At 39.6% G+C, this 17,918-nt stretch overlaps 1 protein-coding gene across 16 annotated transcripts in view; it reads right to left on the reverse strand.

The window, feature by feature from the left end:
* The window catches only part of ARHGAP12 (Rho GTPase activating protein 12), a 128,265-nt gene that overhangs the window by 98,946 nt on the left and 11,401 nt on the right, over positions 1-17,918 (reverse strand). For all 16 annotated transcript variants that reach the window (XM_054660958.2, XM_063781576.1, XM_016962937.3 and 13 more), the window contains exons 2-3: positions 4,936-4,974; positions 2,616-3,370 (exon numbers count right to left, since the gene is read on the reverse strand). In XM_054660958.2, the coding sequence (XP_054516933.1) occupies positions 2,616-3,293 (678 nt within the window). In that variant the 5' untranslated portion in view covers positions 3,294-3,370; positions 4,936-4,974. The remainder of the gene's footprint in view (positions 1-2,615; positions 3,371-4,935; positions 4,975-17,918) is intronic.

Below are 17,918 nucleotides of genomic sequence, written 5' to 3' on the forward strand. Positions count from 1 at the left end.
AGGTAAAGGAAGATAAAAGATGCTCAGACGGGAAGGAGGAGCTGAAGAAGAGCTTTACTAAGATGAGAAAAACATGAGCAAATGTAAATGCTGAAAACACTTGACAAACAACAAGTCTAAATCCATATGAGCACAATACTATAATCTTTGGCATAAGGTATGTGAAATGTGGGAAGAGTGAATATGAGGAGAATGTTCTTTGATTGCATAGGAAACACTTGCATTGTACTGGGGGAAAAGAGGACTGTTGATACAGGTGTATTTATAGATCTGATGGTGGAAATAATAACAGAAATAACAACAATAATAACAATGGCAGCTATATTTTATGGCATACTTATTGTTATAGCCAGTCCCCAAGGAGGCTCCTCAATGATCCTCAAATCCTGATATGCACACCCCTGTGTAGTCTCCTCCCACACAGAACAGGGCTGAACTGCACAATCAATAGGATATGACAGTGGGCAATTTCAAAGATGAGGACTAAAGGACAATGCAGTGTCTACCACGTTCTCTCTGCTCCATCTGAAGAAAACTAGAAACAACACACAAGCAGCCATGAAGAGGCTCAACTAGCCCCACGTGAGTGAACCATCTTCGGAAGCAGCCCCTCCAGCCCCAGCCTTCATTAGGACTGCAACCTCAGGAGACATCCCTAGCCTTCGGAATCACCCAACTAAGCTGCTTCTGATTCAGTGACTCACAGGAACCAAGTGGTAATGTTTACTATTTTAAGCCACTCGAATTGGGGGTAGTTTATTAAACATCAATAGATACATAATGCATTTATTATGTGCCTCAAGAACCGTGACCCCAATTTTTAAATGAAGAAACTAAAACACACAGAGGTTCAGTAATTTTCCCCAATTATCACACAGATGGCAAGTGATACAGAACCAGATTCCAATCTAAAGCCAGTACTATTAACCATGTGCTCCCCAAAGCTGAAGTCGTTTCCATCCCATGGCTTTCATATTTGCTGTAAAGTGGAAGGAAGGCAAGGTTATCTTCTCATGAGAGCAGGGGAAAATAAGTGAAACAGAGAACTGAGTAAAATGAAGAAGGTCTGAAACAGCTGCCATGGAGAGTTAGGAAGAGGGCTGGCTGGAGAAATCTAATAGGATTTCCAAACAGTGTTAAGGCCCCAGGAGAAGTTAGGAGCCATGGAACTCCAGGGCAGTGAACTTAAGATGACTGTAATGAAAAAAACATAGGATTGCGTGCGTACATAAATATAAAATGTAATTTGAAGTGTGAAATTGTGGTGATGGCTGGATGGAATCCTGTGTCTTTCCTAAGGCCCATTAGTTCCCTGAGGAGCTAAATATAGAAAAATTCCAGGAAAGACTATATATTCTATGTCAGAGTATCACATAAAGACTGAACAAAAACTCACTAAGACACGCGATGATAAACTGACAGAGGTACTTCACATAGCTTCCTTGATCTCAAACACTAGAAGTTTTTCTAAAGTCTTCCCTTTTTCCTATTTTCATTCCAAAATGTCACAAGAAAAATTACAACCTACAGAAAGAATATACTTCCATGACAATCAGACCACACCTAAGGGCACCCCTTGCAATTATTCACAGACTTGATTAATAATCTTACAACAGAGCTTCAAGCCAAAAACTCATTAATTTTTAAATTCACTTAAAGTTAGACTTTTCAAAATATTTTCAAGTTTCAATTTCACGTATGTACTTTTAAAATGTCTTCACTTCACTTGAGAAATAAAATGGCATAGATCTAATCTCAAAAGAAAGGTTTAAAAAGAAACAAAAAAAGCCAGGTACAGTGGCACACACCTGTAATCCCAGCTCTCTGGGAGGCCAAGGCAGAAGGATCACTTGAGCCCAGGAAGTGACCAGCCTGGGCAACATAGTGAGATCCTGTCTCTAAAAAAAAAAAATTTTTTTTTAATTAGCTGGCTGTGGTGGCACACACCTGTAGTACCAGCTACTGGGGAAGCTGAGGTGAGAAGATCACTTGAGCCCAGGAGGTAAAGGCTGCAGTGAGCCATGACTGTTCCACTGTATTACAGCCTGGGCAACAGAGCAAGACCTTGTCTTAAAAAAAAAAAAAAAAAAAAAAAGAACCAGGAACACAGAAAAATTTTTCCAGGCTAATACTCAGTGAAATCAAGTGTGGATACTTAGACACTTAAGACAAAAGTTAGCAGTTAATATTCCAATGACATCTTTCCTCAAATAACCATTATTACCTGAAGACTTCTTGGAACCAAGTCAAAATGGGTACAGGTAAAAAAGAGTAAAAATTTTTTCTATTAGAAGAAATATCATCACTGAGTAAATTAAATAAATCCCCTCTGCCTTATACATAATCAATAGAGAAAAGGGAAAAAAAGTTTCCTCACTTAAAGTAGATCTAGTCCTGTCATGGTATAAGAATAATTATGAAAACCAAAGTGACCCTTTATGAACTCCACAAGTTATTTCACATATTTCCTAGATCTCTAAATCAGGATAGAACCCATGTACTCTGAAAATACAAAGCAAAACAAGTCTTAACTCTTACAAATATTTCAATTAAAACTATAACTAATATTTTCACTAGGGTGGTACAGTGTTTCCTCATTCTATTTTTAATCTTACCCTTATCTGTTCAGTGGAGCTGCTGCTAAGTTCATCACCAGATTCAGAATCTTGATGTATTCTTTCAGAGCCTTCTCCTGCGGAATCACAAGATTGTTCCTGGGAGAAGCTAGTTTTCTCTACATCCAAGAACTCTGGACCGGGAAAATGACCAAATGAGCGTGTCCTATTCTGGCTGGAAACTTTAGGAGAATGTGAGTCATTGTTAAACTTTCCGTTATTATGGGTCAGGTCCAGGCTTAGGTTGACAGTCTGACCTTGATTATAACTGGGTCCAAAATTCTGATTGGCATCACGAATAAGACCTGTTCCTTGAACAGATGACGATGGCTTTCCGAAACTTGAAAGCTCAGGCAATTTGTTCACATTTTCTGTTGATCTCTGAAGATGCAAACTCTGCATTATTTTCGTGGAGTTATTTGGCAGACCAGCTACCTGCTTAACAGGTGGCATGAGAGCTTTGCGCGTGACCTCCTTCACATACTGGGCTGGCACATAAAACGCTTTGGAGTTTTCATCTGGCTTGACTTGCCACCAGTCATCATTGGTCTTTTTCACCAAGATGTACCGCTCCCCTTGTTTTATCACAATCTTTCTGTCCTTTGCTTCATATTCATAATCATATTCCACCTCAATATACACTTGTCCTGGAATAATCTTCCCACTTCTGTCAGCCATTTTTATTCAATAATATTCACCTCTCAAAAAGGATGTTATACCACATTATGGCTTTATGGCTTGTTGGATGAATATAGCTGTTTTATTTAAATGGAGAAAGAGAATGAAGAAAAAAGTTAATGCAATCTGGATTTCATATTTACTCACAAGCATCATACAGTATAGGCCATTTAAAGAACATTACTTCAAATCTCAAACCCCAAAAAGCAAACATGTGTCTACTGTCATATGCACTGCCACATTAAAAACACTTTCATTCTAATTGTAATCTACATTTTTCAGTCACTTATGACCAAAACAAAAGCCAATAACTGGAACAGTAAATATACACTAACCAGGTAGACACAAGAGTTGAGAAGAACTTTCCTTCCTTTCATTACTCCCTCAAACCTCCTTCACCTTCTTAGAAAGGCTCACTAATAACTAATATGCATTTACTTTCATTTCTGTACCAATTCCAAAATATTTTAGTACCTCCTAGAACACGGCATTACGGGTTTAAATGATCACTGCATCCTCACATCACTACAGCATGAGCCAGTTCCCACCTGTTTGGGGATGAATTGTGTTCCCCCAAAAGACAGTTCAAGTCCTAACCCCAGGATCTGTGAATGTGACTTTATTTGTAAAGAGGGTCTTTGCAGGTGTAATCAAGTTAAGACAAGGTCATATTTGATTAGGGTGGGCCCCAAAATCCAATGACTGGTGCCTTTATAAGTAGAGGGAGATTAAGGGCACAGTGGCTTACACCTATATTCCCAACACTTTGGGAGGCTGAGGCAGGTGGATTGCTTGAGCCCAGGAATTTGAGAGCAGCCTGACCTACATGGCAAAACCCTGCCTCTACAAGAATTACAAAAATTAGCTGGGTGTGGTGGCATGCACCTGTAGTCCCAGCTACTTGGGAAGCTGAGGTGGAAGGATCTCTTGAGCCCAGGAGGCTGAAGTTGTGGTGGACCAAGATCACACCACTGCACTCCAACCTGGGTGACAGAGTGAGACTTTGTCTCAAAATAAAAAGAAAAAAAGGAGAAGGAGATTTACAGAGAGGAAAGCTACAGAGGGAGAAGACCATCTGAAGAGAGAGGCAGAAACTGGAGTGGAGTGAAGCAGCTAAAAGCCAAGGAACACCAAGGACTGCTGGCAACCACCAGAAGTCAGGCAGGGGTGAGGAAGGAAGGGTTCTCCCCTGGAGCCTTCCGAGGGAGCACGGCCCTGCCAAAACTGATTTTGGACTTCTAGCCTCCAGACCAGTGAGAGAATAAAAATAACTGTCTGCTGTTTAAGCACTCCAGTTTGTAGTATTTGTCACAGCAGCCCTAGGAAACTAATACATTCAACCCAATGCTCAAGGATCCTAAGGCAAACTGAGATTTACCAAAAATGTGCAAACCCAAGGTTCCATAACAACCTACTAATTTTCTATAGCAAACAAGTACTGAGCATATTATTCTACACTACAGGTGTAGTAACCATCATTCTCCTGAGGATAACAATCTTCTCTATGACAGATAATGCCTATAAGGCCAGGTGGTAAGTCAATTAGTCACTGATACAATTTTGTTAACTGAAATTTACTTTCTAGACAAACTACTTGACTAACAAATTTAATACAACACATTTTCAAAAAATAAAAAATTACCTTAGAACAAGGAGATCTACACCAGTATCACATTTAAACCTGTAAAAAAATAAATAAGTTCATTAACTCAAACCAAGATCGCTGAAGACTAAGAATATAATGTTACTTACATTTTTAAAAGCAAAACTTTTTTTATAATAGCTATAAGGAATCAGGAAAGTTTTATACATCAAGATTGTGGTCAGCACCACCCTCCAAACACATGCAAACACAACCACCAACAGCCACTGAGGCTGGCTTTACCACTGCCCTCTCCCACTGCACTTCCACACTGTCTCAAACTTCATTTTGTACCTTATTTTTAATTCTGACAAGCATCTTTCTAAACTTCTGATTATACAAGAAACATCTCTTCTATTATAAAACTGTGAGGATGAAATAACTGTTTTTCAAGTTTATGTATTGAATGGGTAAAGAGAATAAAAACGTATGTTAAAAGTTATTAGGTGTCCTAATACATTTGTCCCGATTACTTCCTAATTATTTTATTTATTTTTTTATCTTATTTATTTATTTTTTGAGACAGAGTCTCTGTTGCCCAGGCTGGAGTACAGTGGCACGATCTTGGCTCACTGCAGGCTCTGCCTCCCAGGTTGAAGCAATTCTCCTGCCTCAGCCTTCCAAGTAGCTGGGATTACAGGCATGAGCCACCATGCCCAGCTAATTTTTGCATTTTTATTAGAGATGGGGTTTTGCCATGTTGGCCAGGCTGGTCTCGAACTCCTGACCTCAGGTGATCCGCCTGCCTCAGCCTCCCAAAGTGAGGGGATTATAGGCATGAGCCACCGCACCTGGCTATTTATTTTCGAGACACAGTCTCACTCTGTCACGGAGGCTGGAGTGCAGCTGTACAATTTGGGTCACTGCAACCTCCGCCTCCTGGGCTCAAGCAATTTTCCCACTTCAGCCTCCTGAGTAGCGGGAACTGCAGTTGCACACCACCACACTCTGCTAATTTTTGTATTTTTTTAGAGATGAGGTTCCACCATGTTGCCCAGGTTGGTCTTAAACTCCTGGGCTCATGTGATCCACGCACCTCTGCCTCTCAAAGTGCTGGGGCTGCAGGCGCGACCTCACCCAGCCTACTTACTAATCTTAAATAGGATAAAATACCTTAACAATGGAAAGATGTGGTAGCATAAGCTTAATCAAATGATCAAACTTAAGAGCACTAATGCGACCTGACAAGATATGCCTATGTGATGCAATAAAACATACACAATGTCACCTACGTTATATTCTTGTCAAAAGCATGTTTCACCTTAAGCAATTATTAGAAAACAATCAAACAAATCCAGAATGTGAGACATTCTATTAGACAACAGACCTGAACTCTTCAAAAAAGTACTGTCAAGGGAGGGGGATTCTTCTAGACTAAAAAAGACTATTAATACATAATAACCAAATCTACTTGGTGATCCAATAAATATCTCAAACTTATCATATCCAAAATGTATTCCCATCTCTACCCTACCCGAGCTCTGCCAAATATGCTCACCCCATGGTCTCTTCCATCACAGTAAACAGGAATTCTGACCTTTCAGACGCTCAGTCGTTACTTTCATGCATTACCAGAACACGCTAGTCACTATGTGCTTTGATCATTTACCTATACAAATTTTTCACAACTTTTCAAAATTTTACCCTGAAATGCTTATCCTTAGGTGATTTTTTTTCCAGGAAAGTAATAAAATAACTTAAGAAATATCTTTGAAGATACAGAGATGAGCGAGGGAATATGCAGCTACTTTTCAAAAGGTTACAGCAGCTCAGACATACTATAGTTAGTTAGACATTTATCCCTAAGAATGGAGAAAAGAAGGATGAAAAATAACAAGTGAGCTGTATGGTTTCACACTAGTGGGAGAGGAATTGTGGGGCTGGGGACAACAATGAGTTAAAGGCCAGTCCACGTTCAATCTCTTTCACTGCCAGGCTTTAGGACTACACCTTCCCCACAGTGACTACAAAGATAAGTATGAAGGAGGAGTTAGGGAGAAAGATAAGGAAGTCAGTTTCACTATGTTCAACATGAGACATCCGATCTAGAGTTTTAGTTAAAGGCAATGAGAAGTAGGAGGGCAAAGGAGATGGATAAGTGGTCAAAAGGTATCTCTATAGAAAAGGTGGTTAGATACCAAGGCAGGTAAAATGAGCAAGAGTGGAGACAATGGGATAAAAAGTAAGAGCTGAGATAGATTTCTAGTCAATACCGGGGTGAAGGGTGGGGAAACAGGTTGGGAAGCTCCAAGAGAAACTATTAAAATTATAAACATGCAGAAAGCCACATAGCAGGAACTACATGTTACAATCCAAGGTCTAGGAAGAGCCACATAAAAATGAAAGAAAAGAACTTATTATAAATTATTGATTCAGAAACAATGAAAATATTAACCCCTTGTTAGACATATAGTTTACAAATATTTTCTCCCATTATATAGGTCATCTCTTCATTCTGTTGACTGTTTCCCTTGCCACGCAGAAGCGTCTCAGTTTGATATAATGCCATGTGTCGGCCGTACACTGAGCTCCACAGAAACAACGCCAGGGCAAGTGTGAGCCAGAAAGGCACTGAGCAACTCTATGCCTTGATGAGGAAAAATAACTGAACATGGGCAAAGATCCAAAGAAGTCAAGAGGCAAAAATGTCATCATACACATTATTTGTGCAAACTTGCCAGGAGGAGCACAGGAAGCACCCAGATGGTTCAGTCAGCTTCTAAGGGTCTTTCTAAGAAGCGCTCAAAGAGGTGGAAAACCACGTTTGCTAAAGAGAAGGGAAAATGTGAAGACAGGCAAAGATAACCCTGGCCCATTATGAAAGAGAAATGAAAACCTACATCCCTCCTAAAGGGAAAACAAAATAGAAGTTCAAGGATCCCAATACACCCAACGGGCCTCCTTTGTTTGGCCTTTTTCTTTTTCTGTTCTGAGTATGGGCCAAAAATCAAAGGTAAACATCCTGGCCTATCCACTGGATATACTGTAAAGAAACTGGGAGAGCTGCAGGTGACAAGCAACCTTATGGAAAGATGGCTGTGAAGCTGAAGGAAAAATACAAAAAGGATATTGCTGCATACCAAGCTAAAGGAAAGCCTGATGCTGCAAAAAAAACACACGAGTCATCAAGGCTGAAAAAAAAAGCAAGAAAAAGAAGAAAGAGGAGGAAAATGAAGAGAATGAGGAAGAAGAGGAAAATAAAGATAAACATGAAGATGATGACAAATCAGCTGGTTCTAGCAGGGTTTTTTTTTTTTTGAAGAAAGAATTGAAATGTAAGGCTGTATAAGATTTGTTTTCAAACTGTACAGTGTCTTTTTTTGTACAGTTAATACACTACCAAACATGTCTTTAGATAGCCCTGTCCTGGTGGTATTTTCAATAGCCACTAACCTTCTTGGTATAGCACGGGGGTTGTAAAATGGCATGGAAATTTAAAGGTACTTGGTGCACAGCACAAATCAGTTACTTATGGAGATGGTAGTTTCTTCATCTTCAGTTGTTGTCTCTATGCAGCTTACATGAAATAACTGTTCTGTTAACTAAACTAAATACCACTCTGTAATTGCAAAAACAAAAGCTGCAGTTGTTTGTTAAAATTCTGAATGCTTCTAATACAATTTTTTATTAAGAAAATAATAATAATGCCATTTGCTATTTTTGCTTTCGTTGCCTGTGTTTTAGAGGTCATATCCAAAAGTCCTTGCCCAGACTAATGTCATGAAGCATTTCCCCTATGTTTTCTTTCTATAGTAGGTTCATAGTTTCAGGTTTTATATTTAATTCTCTAATTAAATATAAAATGACTGTTTTATATGGTGAGAGATAATCTAGCTTCATTCCTCTGCATGTCGCTATACATCTGACAAGGGGCTAACATCCAAAAAGGATAAGGAATCAAATAACTCAATAGCAAAAAAAAAAACAAATAATCCAATTTAACAATGGGCAAAAGCCACAAATAAATGTTCTTCAAAAGAAGACACACAAAAAGCCAATAGGTGTAAGAAAAAAATGCTCAACATCACTAATCAGAGAAATGCAAATCAAACCCACAATGAGAAAGCACCTCACCCCAGTTAGAATGGCTATTATCAAAAAGGCAAAATATAAGCTGGCGAGCATGTGGAGAAAGGGGAACCTTTATATACTGTTGGTGTTAATGAAAATTAGTATTGCCATAATGGAAAACAATATGGAAGTTCCTCAAAACATTAAAAATGGAACTACTATATGATCCACCAATTCCACTACTGGGCATATATTCTAAGGAAATGAAATCAGTATGTGAAGAGATATCTGCACTCCCATGTTTACTGCAGCAGTATTCGAAATAGGCAAGATATAGAATTAATCTAACTGTCCATTAAAGGATAAACGTGTATATACATACACACATACACACAACAGGATACTACTTAGCCATAAAAAAGAAGGCAATCCTGCCATTCGCAACAACATGAATGAACCCAGTGGACGTTACGTTGAATGAAATAAGCTAGGCACAGAAAGACAAACACCACATGGTCTCACTCACATGTGGAATCTAAAAATATTGATCTCTTAGAAGCTGAGGCCAGGCGCAGTGGCTCATGCCTGTAATCCCAGCACTTTGGGAGACCGGGGCGTGCAGATCACCTGAGGTCGGGAGTTCGAGACCAGCCTGACCAACATGGAGAAACTCCGTCTCTACTAAAAATACAAAATTAGCCAGGCGTGGTGGCGCATGCCTGTAATCTCAGCTACTTGGGAGGCTGAGGCAGGAGAATTGCTTGAACCCGGGAGGCGGAGGTCGTGGTGGGCCAAGATAGCGTCATTGCACTCCAGCCTGGGCAACAACAGTGAAACTCTGTCTCAAAAAAAAAAAAAAGAAAAAGTTGAGAGTAAAATGGTGGTAACGAGAGGCTAAGGGCCTAGGGGAGAAATGCTGAGATGTTGGTCAAAGGACATACAATCATAGTCAAATAGGAGGAATAAATTTCAAGAGATCTATTGTACAGCAAGGTGACTACAGTAAATGACAATATACTGTATTCTTGAAAACTGTAAAGCGAGTGGATGTGTGCTCTCACCACTAAAATGATAACTATGTGAGGTAATGCATTTGTAAATTAGCTAAATTTAGCCATTCCACTACGTATATATACTTCAAAAACTATATTGTACATAATAAAAAACATACAGTGTTACCAATTTTTTAAAAATGTGCTGAGAATGTGGAAATGGAATCATGAAATAATTTACGTTTAAAAAAATGAAACAAACTTCACAGAAAGGACAAAAATCAGGTAAATTCTCTGAAAAAAATAATTAAAATGATTATGGGGTAGCACTAAAACTTTAGATCTAGGTAAAAGTATCTACAAATGTGTGAATAATTAATGCTATTTTTACTTAAAAACATAAGCTGTATTAAAACAAACGTTTACAGTTTTAATTTTGGGTTGTTTCTTCCTCTGTTCCCCAGACCTGTAGATTCTGTTCTTAAGAGAAAGTTGAACGCTGTTTATCCTGTTTCTATAAAGTATTTTGGTTAAAAGTTTGCTCAATCAAATACAACGCTGTCCAAGCACAATACTCCTGGAACTGAAATGTATTCTATACTATACCCATCGCCACACGCCTCCATCCATATTCATCCCAAACACTTACAACTACTAAGTACCCAACTCCCAGTATATACAAGGTCTGCATACCTACTGCCTGCTACACCCCGATGCTGCTCTTAGCAGTCTCAAAAACGCCCATACAAGCTTTTCATGCCTCTTACCAGTCTTCTTCCTCCTCCCTTTTTCCACGTTTCAACAACCACCACCCCCGACACACACGCCTGCTTATATATTTTACTTCTCTGCCCCCAAGTCAGATTCAAATTTCCTATCACGCTATTTTTTAATCTAAAAGCCTCCTCCTTTCTATCTGCCAATTTTTAAAATTTTCTTCCCATTTAAACTACCAAGAAGCCTACCAAAACTTAAACAGTTCAGCAAATGTTGTCTTTCTCCCCCAGGACATCCGTTTTAACCAACCAATCTGTTTAAGAGGTATATCAAAAAAAGTAAACAGGTAAACAAAACGTTAAAGAAACATTAATGTATCCTTTTTTTGGAGACGGAGTCTCCCTCTGTCGCCCAGGCTGGAGTGCAGTGGCGCCATCTTGGCTCACTGCAATCTCCGCTGCCCAGGTTCAAGCGATTCTCCTGCCTCAGCCTCCCAAGCAGCTGGGACTACAGGTGCCCGCCACCACATCTAGCTAATTTTTGTAGTTTTAGTACAGATGGGGTTTCACCATGTTGGCCAGGCTGGTCTGGAATTCCTGACCTTGTGATCCGCCCGCCTTGGCCTCCCAAAGTGCTGGGATTACAGGTGTGAGCCAACACACCCAGCCGAAACATAATGTATCTTAATTAGTGAGCTTACAATTTAAGTCCAATCCAGATACGTATAACCTATTTAGCAATGCTAATATTGTGAACTATAAAATGTTAATATAGCTTCAAACATATAAAATATTAAGAAACTTTTCCAGTTTAAGCACTGAACTTCGCATCAAATCCTCCGAGTATTTTTTAAAGTACTCGTTTAAAATTAATAATCCCAGGCCGGGCACGATGGCTCACACCTGTAATCCCAGCACTTTGGGAGGCTGAGGCGGGCAGATCATGAGGTCAGGAAATCGAGACCATGCTGGCTAACACGGTGAAACCCCGTCTCTACTAAAAATACAAAAATTTAGCCAGGCATGGTGTCAGGAGCCTGTAGTCCCAGCTACTCGGGAGGCTGAGGCAGGAGAATGGCGTGAACCCGGGAGATGGAGCTTGCAGTGAGCCGAGATTGCGCCACTGCACTCCAGCCTGGGCGACAGAGCGAGACTCCGTCTCAAAAAAAAAAAAAAAAAAATTAATAATCCCTAACCAGGCCCCTACTACAGAAATCAATTAATCTTAATGAGCACAACAAAAAAGTAAAGAATAATTCCAGTATTAAGTTCCAGCAGAAGAAATCATTCCATCAAATACTTAGTTGTACGCTTAACAAAAATCATAGGCCACTATTAGGCATTTCAGGTTTTTTTCTTAATATATGATCCCTGCTTTCTTTAAAAAGAAAAAAAAAACAAAAACAGACTGGGCACACAGGCTCACGCCTTTGGGAGGCTAATGTGGGAGGATCCTTTGAGGCCAGGAGTTTGAGACCAGCCTGGGCAACATAGTAAGACCATGTCTCTACAAAAAAATGTTTAAAATAAGAAAAAACAGATGCAGAATATAAGACATTTATCATCTGAATTTAGGTAGGCTATCAAAGAAGAGAAGGAAAGTATAACGATTTACATTATAAACCATTCTGGCCACAAAGAAATAGCAAAAACAGAAACAACAAAAAGGATATAGGAAATAATCGGGCTGGGTGTGATGGCTCACACCTGTAATCCCAACACTTTGGGAGGTTGAGGCTGGTGGATCACTTGAGGCCAGGAGTCCAAGACCAGCCTGGCCAACATAGTGAAACCCTGTCTCTATTAAAAATACAAAAAAAAAAAAAAAAAAAATAGCTGGGCATGGTGGCACACACCTGTAATCCCAGCTACTCGGGAGGCTGAGGCATGAGAATCCCTTGAACCTGGGTGGCGGAGGTTGCAATGAGCCAACATCGAGCCACTGCACTCCAGCCTAGGCAACAGAATGATAGAGCCAGACTCTGTCTCGGAAAAAAAAAAAAGGAAATAATCGGATAACTGGAAAGCAGGCAGAAATACAATCAAGTGTAAACTGGTAAATTCAAAACCAAAATTTAAATCTGAAACAAAAATTAGGAAACAACACCGGAAGCATCTGAGGAAGCAAGCAAGTTTTAACTAAAATGACATCTGCATTGGGTATTTTTAAAAGATTTGTGCCATGAGGTCTTAGAAATAAGGTGGACTTAATGATTTTTTCTTGATTATTATAAAACTGTAGAAAATGTTATAAGAATGTAGAGAATGTTATAAGAATTATAAAATGATTGTTCTAAGAATGTAGAAAATATTCCATTACAGGCCAGGCATGGTGGCTCACACCTATAATCCCAGCACTTTGGGAGGCCAAAGCAAGAGGACTGCTTGAGGACAGGAGTTTAAGACTAGCCTGGGAAATATAGGAACACACTTCCTCTACTTAAAATTTTTAAAAAAAGAAAAAACAAAACAAAACAAAAAACTCCCGTATCATTACCCAAAATCTACTCAATATTAAAAAATAATTTTTTTAAATATAAAAAGAAAGAAAATATTCCAATTCAAAAAGGAAGAAATATGACCTTTGGTTTGGAATGAGTTTTTCGATACTCCAAATTCACGATCCTTCAAAGAAAAAATTAAGCTAGTATTCTACTAAAGTTAACAACTTGTCCTCTGTGAAAGACACTGTTAAAAGAATGAAAACACAAAGAGAAATCATGTGCAAAATACAAGTCTGATTACAGACTTGTATGCAAACTATACAAATAATTCTAAAAACTCAATAAGAACAACTACATTTTAAAAATGAGCTAAAGATCTGAACAGATACCCCACCAAAAAAAAAATTATATATACATATATACACACACACACAGATGGCAAACAAGCACTTTAAAAAACTGCTCAACATCATATCGTTATGGAACTGCAAATTAAAACAATGAGATACCACTGCACACCTACTAGAATGGCTAAAATCCAAAAACGAACAATACCAAATACTGGCAAGGATGTAGAACAGGAATTCTCCTTCTTTGCTGATGGTAATGCAAAATGATACAGCCATCTTGGAAGACAGTTTAGCAGTTTTTTACAAAGTTAAACATGCCCTTACCATAGGATCTAGCTATCACATTCCTAGGCATTTACCCAAATGAGAGGAAATCTTATGTCCACAAAAAGTCCCGCATGTAAATGTGTATAGTAGCTTTATTCATAATTGCCCCAAACAGGAAACAACCAAGATGTCCTTCAACGGGAGAAAGGATAAACGAACCGTGAGACATCCATGCAATGGACTAATATTCAGTGATAAAAGAAAATGAGGGCTGGGTGCAGTGGCTCATGCCTGTAATTCCAGTACTTGGGGGCCCAAGGCAGGTGGCTCACTTGAGTCCAGGAGTTCAAGACCTGCCTGGACAAAAAAGAAAGACCCCATCTCCACAAAAAAAGTAGAAAAAATACTAGCCAGGAACAGTGGCACACACCTATAGCCCAGCTACTTGGGAGGCTGAGGTGGGAGGATCACTTGATCCCCAGAGGTCGAGGCTGCAGTGAGTCATAATCGTATCACCACACTCTAGCCTGGACAACAGAGCAAGACCCTGTATTTTAAAAAAAAGAAAAAGAAAACAAAAAAAGAAATTAGTTATCAAACCATGAAAATGTGTATTTTAAATATATGTTGCTAATGAAAGAAAGCCAGTATGAAAAAGCCACATACAGAATGATTTCAATTTATGGCATTCTGGAAGTCAAAACCATAGACAGTGATTGCCTGGAGTAGGAAAAGGGGACACAGAATTCCACAGGTGAAGCACAGACGATGCTTTTAAGTCAAACCTATTTTGTATACAGTAATACTATAATGGTAGATATATGACATTATGCGTTTGTCAAAACCTATTGGTCTTTGCAATGAAAAGCGTGAACTTCAAAGTATGCAAATTTAAAAATATCATTGGGCAGGGGCAAGATCCCAGGATGGAAAGCAGATGTGACAAGAATCTAACAGTATTACAAATACATGAAATGACCTCACCAAACACAGTGGGGGGGAAATGCTGACATAAGTTACTTTGGAAATCAGTGAAGTCTCTAAGAATACAAGCAGAAGGGGCTGGGGGTGGTTACACCCATAATCCCACACTTTGGGAGGCCAAGGCAGGAGGATCACTTAAGACCAGGAGTTTGAGACCAGCCTGGGCAACACAGTAAGGCTGTGTCTCTACCAAAAATTTAAAGATAAATACTTTTTTTATTTGCAAAAGGAAAAATAGGCAAAAGGAACTGCACAAAAGTTGATAAAGTTCTTTCCCTAGGGGTTCAAGTTAAGTATCTTGATACTGCTATACATTTATACTGGAATAAAACAATTAAGTAACTGAATGGTGGATAGCAGGTATCAGGTTTCTCAATGTTGGAGTGAAAATTTACAGATAAGCAAGAGAAGGAGACTAGAATGATCCAATAGATTAGACTTGGAGACATCAGTAGGAACTCATTTTTAGTTTACCACAGATATATAAGTGGTCATATATAGAAATATTAGATGTGTATATACACTGCTTGATATACACACACACACATTTCCTGGCTGTCAATAAAAATGACAAGCTAGCAGCAACAAACACACCTAGCACTCAGCTGTGGCTTCTTGCATCATTCTCCCAATAAAAGGACCAGAGGTCTTCGGAGAAATGGCTGATTCCAGGAAAGGGGCAAGAAATATGCAAGATGGGCAGGTACAAGGCATCTTGCAGTGCCATAATGACTTCCCCACAAACTAGATTTTAAGTACTTGATTTAAATGCTTATTACTAGGCAATTGTGTTCTGAACCTAAAACTCAAGTTAAAATTAATGCCATGCATATCTAGCTCATATTCATAATAACATCTTACATTATGTCGTCCCATGTTTAAATAATTTAAACTTACAAATATATTTTTGTTCTTTACCTTTAAACACTGTGTTTACAGCAAATCACAGTGCCTGTTTTTCACATCAAAACATAAATTACAATTATTTAAAAAGTACTAGGGTTCTCCATTATTGAATGGTTGTTACATCTTCAAATATTCAAGTTTTTTATTTTTTTGTGTTTTTTGGGGGAGAGGCAGGATCCCACTCTGTCAATAAGGTCAAAGCACAGTGGTGCCATCATAGCTCACCGCAGCCTCGACCTCCTTGCCTCAGGCAATCCTCCAGCTCAGCCTCCTGAGTAGCTAGGACCACAGGTGCATACCACCACGCCCAGCTAAATTTCTAATTTTTTTGGAGAGACAGGGTGTCAGTATTTTGCCAAGGTTGGTCTGGAACTCCTGGCCTCAAGCAATGCTCCCACCTCAGCCTCCCAAAGTGCTGGAATTATAGGCATGAGCCACTGCGCCCAGCCTCAAACTTATTTTTAAATGATCTCTTATACATGGAGATTAAATGCTGACTCAGATACACAGCAAAGCAGAAAGTGAGGAACCTGCTGTATTTTTTTTTTTTAATTCACCAGCATGGGCAACATAGTGAGACCCTATCTTTACAAAAAAATTTAATAAAAAATTAGGTGGACATGGTGGTGCATGCTTGTAGTCCCAGCTACTCAGGAGACTGAGGTGGGAGGATCACTCAAGCCCAGGAGTTCGATAGAGGCTGCAGTGAGCTGTTCATGCACTCCAGCCCGGATGACATAATAAGACCCTGTCTCAAAAAAAAAAAAAAAAAAAATTCACAAACTCAACACTTTGTATTAAACAGCCCTGAACAAGCCCTTTCTGATCAAAAAACACCAAAGATTAAGCTGTGCTTTCATCCCTTCACATCTACTTGCACACACTAAAAGAGTGTTAATATAACAACGAAAGATACCAAGAAGACAGCCTATACAATAAAAAAACCCATAATTAGTTTAAAAAAAAATCTAAGGAACCAAAAAAACATTTTTCTTGAGCCAACAGGTTAACAGCCTTTTCCCTTCAGATTCTATTATTTCGTCAAAAGCACCCTATATCCAAAATAGTTCCACATTATAAGCCTTTAAAACTATCCTTCTAGCCAGGCATGGTGGCTCACACCTGTAATCACAGCACTTTGGAAGGGTGAGGCGGGTGGATCACCTGAGGTCACGAGTTCGAGACCAGTCTGGCCAACATGGTGAAACCCCGTCTCAACTAAAAATACAAATATTAGCCGGGCGTGGTGGTACATGCCTGTAATCCTAGCTACTTGGGAGGCTGAGGCAGGAGGATCACTTCAACCTGGGAGATGGAGGTTGCAGCGAGCCAAGATTGTGCCACTGCAGCCTGGGCAACAAGAACAAAACTCCATCTCAAAAAAAAACAAAAAACTATCCTTCTATGACAATCATTCTGTGTCTACATTTTTAAGCTTTCTCTTTACACCCTTCTAACTGCACTCCAATCAATGGCTTCTTCCTTCTGCACCCCTCAACACCACGAAGTCCTATATTTTAATTTCTTAATAAGAATTTTCTATAATAATCCATTTTTAAAAGAAGAAGAAATAAATTAACCTTCTTTTTTTTTTCTTTTTTTTGAGACAGAGTCTTGCTCTGTCGCCCAGGCTAGAGCGCAATGGCATGATCTCGGCTCACTGCAACCTCCGCCTCCTGGGTTCAATCTCCTGCCTCAGCCTCCTGAGTACCTGGGATTACAGGCATCTGCCACGGTGCCAGGCTAATTTTTGTATTTTTAGTAGAGACGCGGTTTCACCATGTTGGCCAGGCTGGTCTCAAACTCCTGACCTTGTGATCCACCCACCCTGGCCTCCAAAAGTGCTGGGATCACAGGCGTGAGCCACCGCGCCCGGCCAAAAATTAACATTTTTATAGTTCACATAATTTTTATCTTGCCTCTGGGACATCTCGTCTACTTGATCGTGTAGTAACACCACCTCTATTTTCCTTGGGGAAGGCATGCACACCCATAGTCTTAGTCCATGTAGTTACATAAGTTACATAATAATAAGAAATCAGGCAGGGTGCAGTGGCTCACGCCTGTAATCCCAGCACTTTGGGAGGCTAAGGCTGGTGGATCACCTGAGGTCAGGAGTTTGAGACCAGTCTGGCCAACACAGTGAAACCTCGTCTCTACTAAAAATATAAAAATTAGCCAGGCGTGGTAGCACGTGCCTGTAATCCCAGCTACTCGGGAGACTGAGGCAGGAGAATATCTTGAACAGGAGGCAGAGGTTGCAGTGAGCCAAGATCGCACCACTGCACTCCAGCACTCCAGTCTGGTCAACAG

The sequence above is a fragment of the Pan troglodytes genome, chromosome 8 (assembly GCF_028858775.2).
Source record: "Pan troglodytes isolate AG18354 chromosome 8, NHGRI_mPanTro3-v2.0_pri, whole genome shotgun sequence".
NCBI classification, from domain to species: Eukaryota; Metazoa; Chordata; class Mammalia; order Primates; family Hominidae; genus Pan; species Pan troglodytes.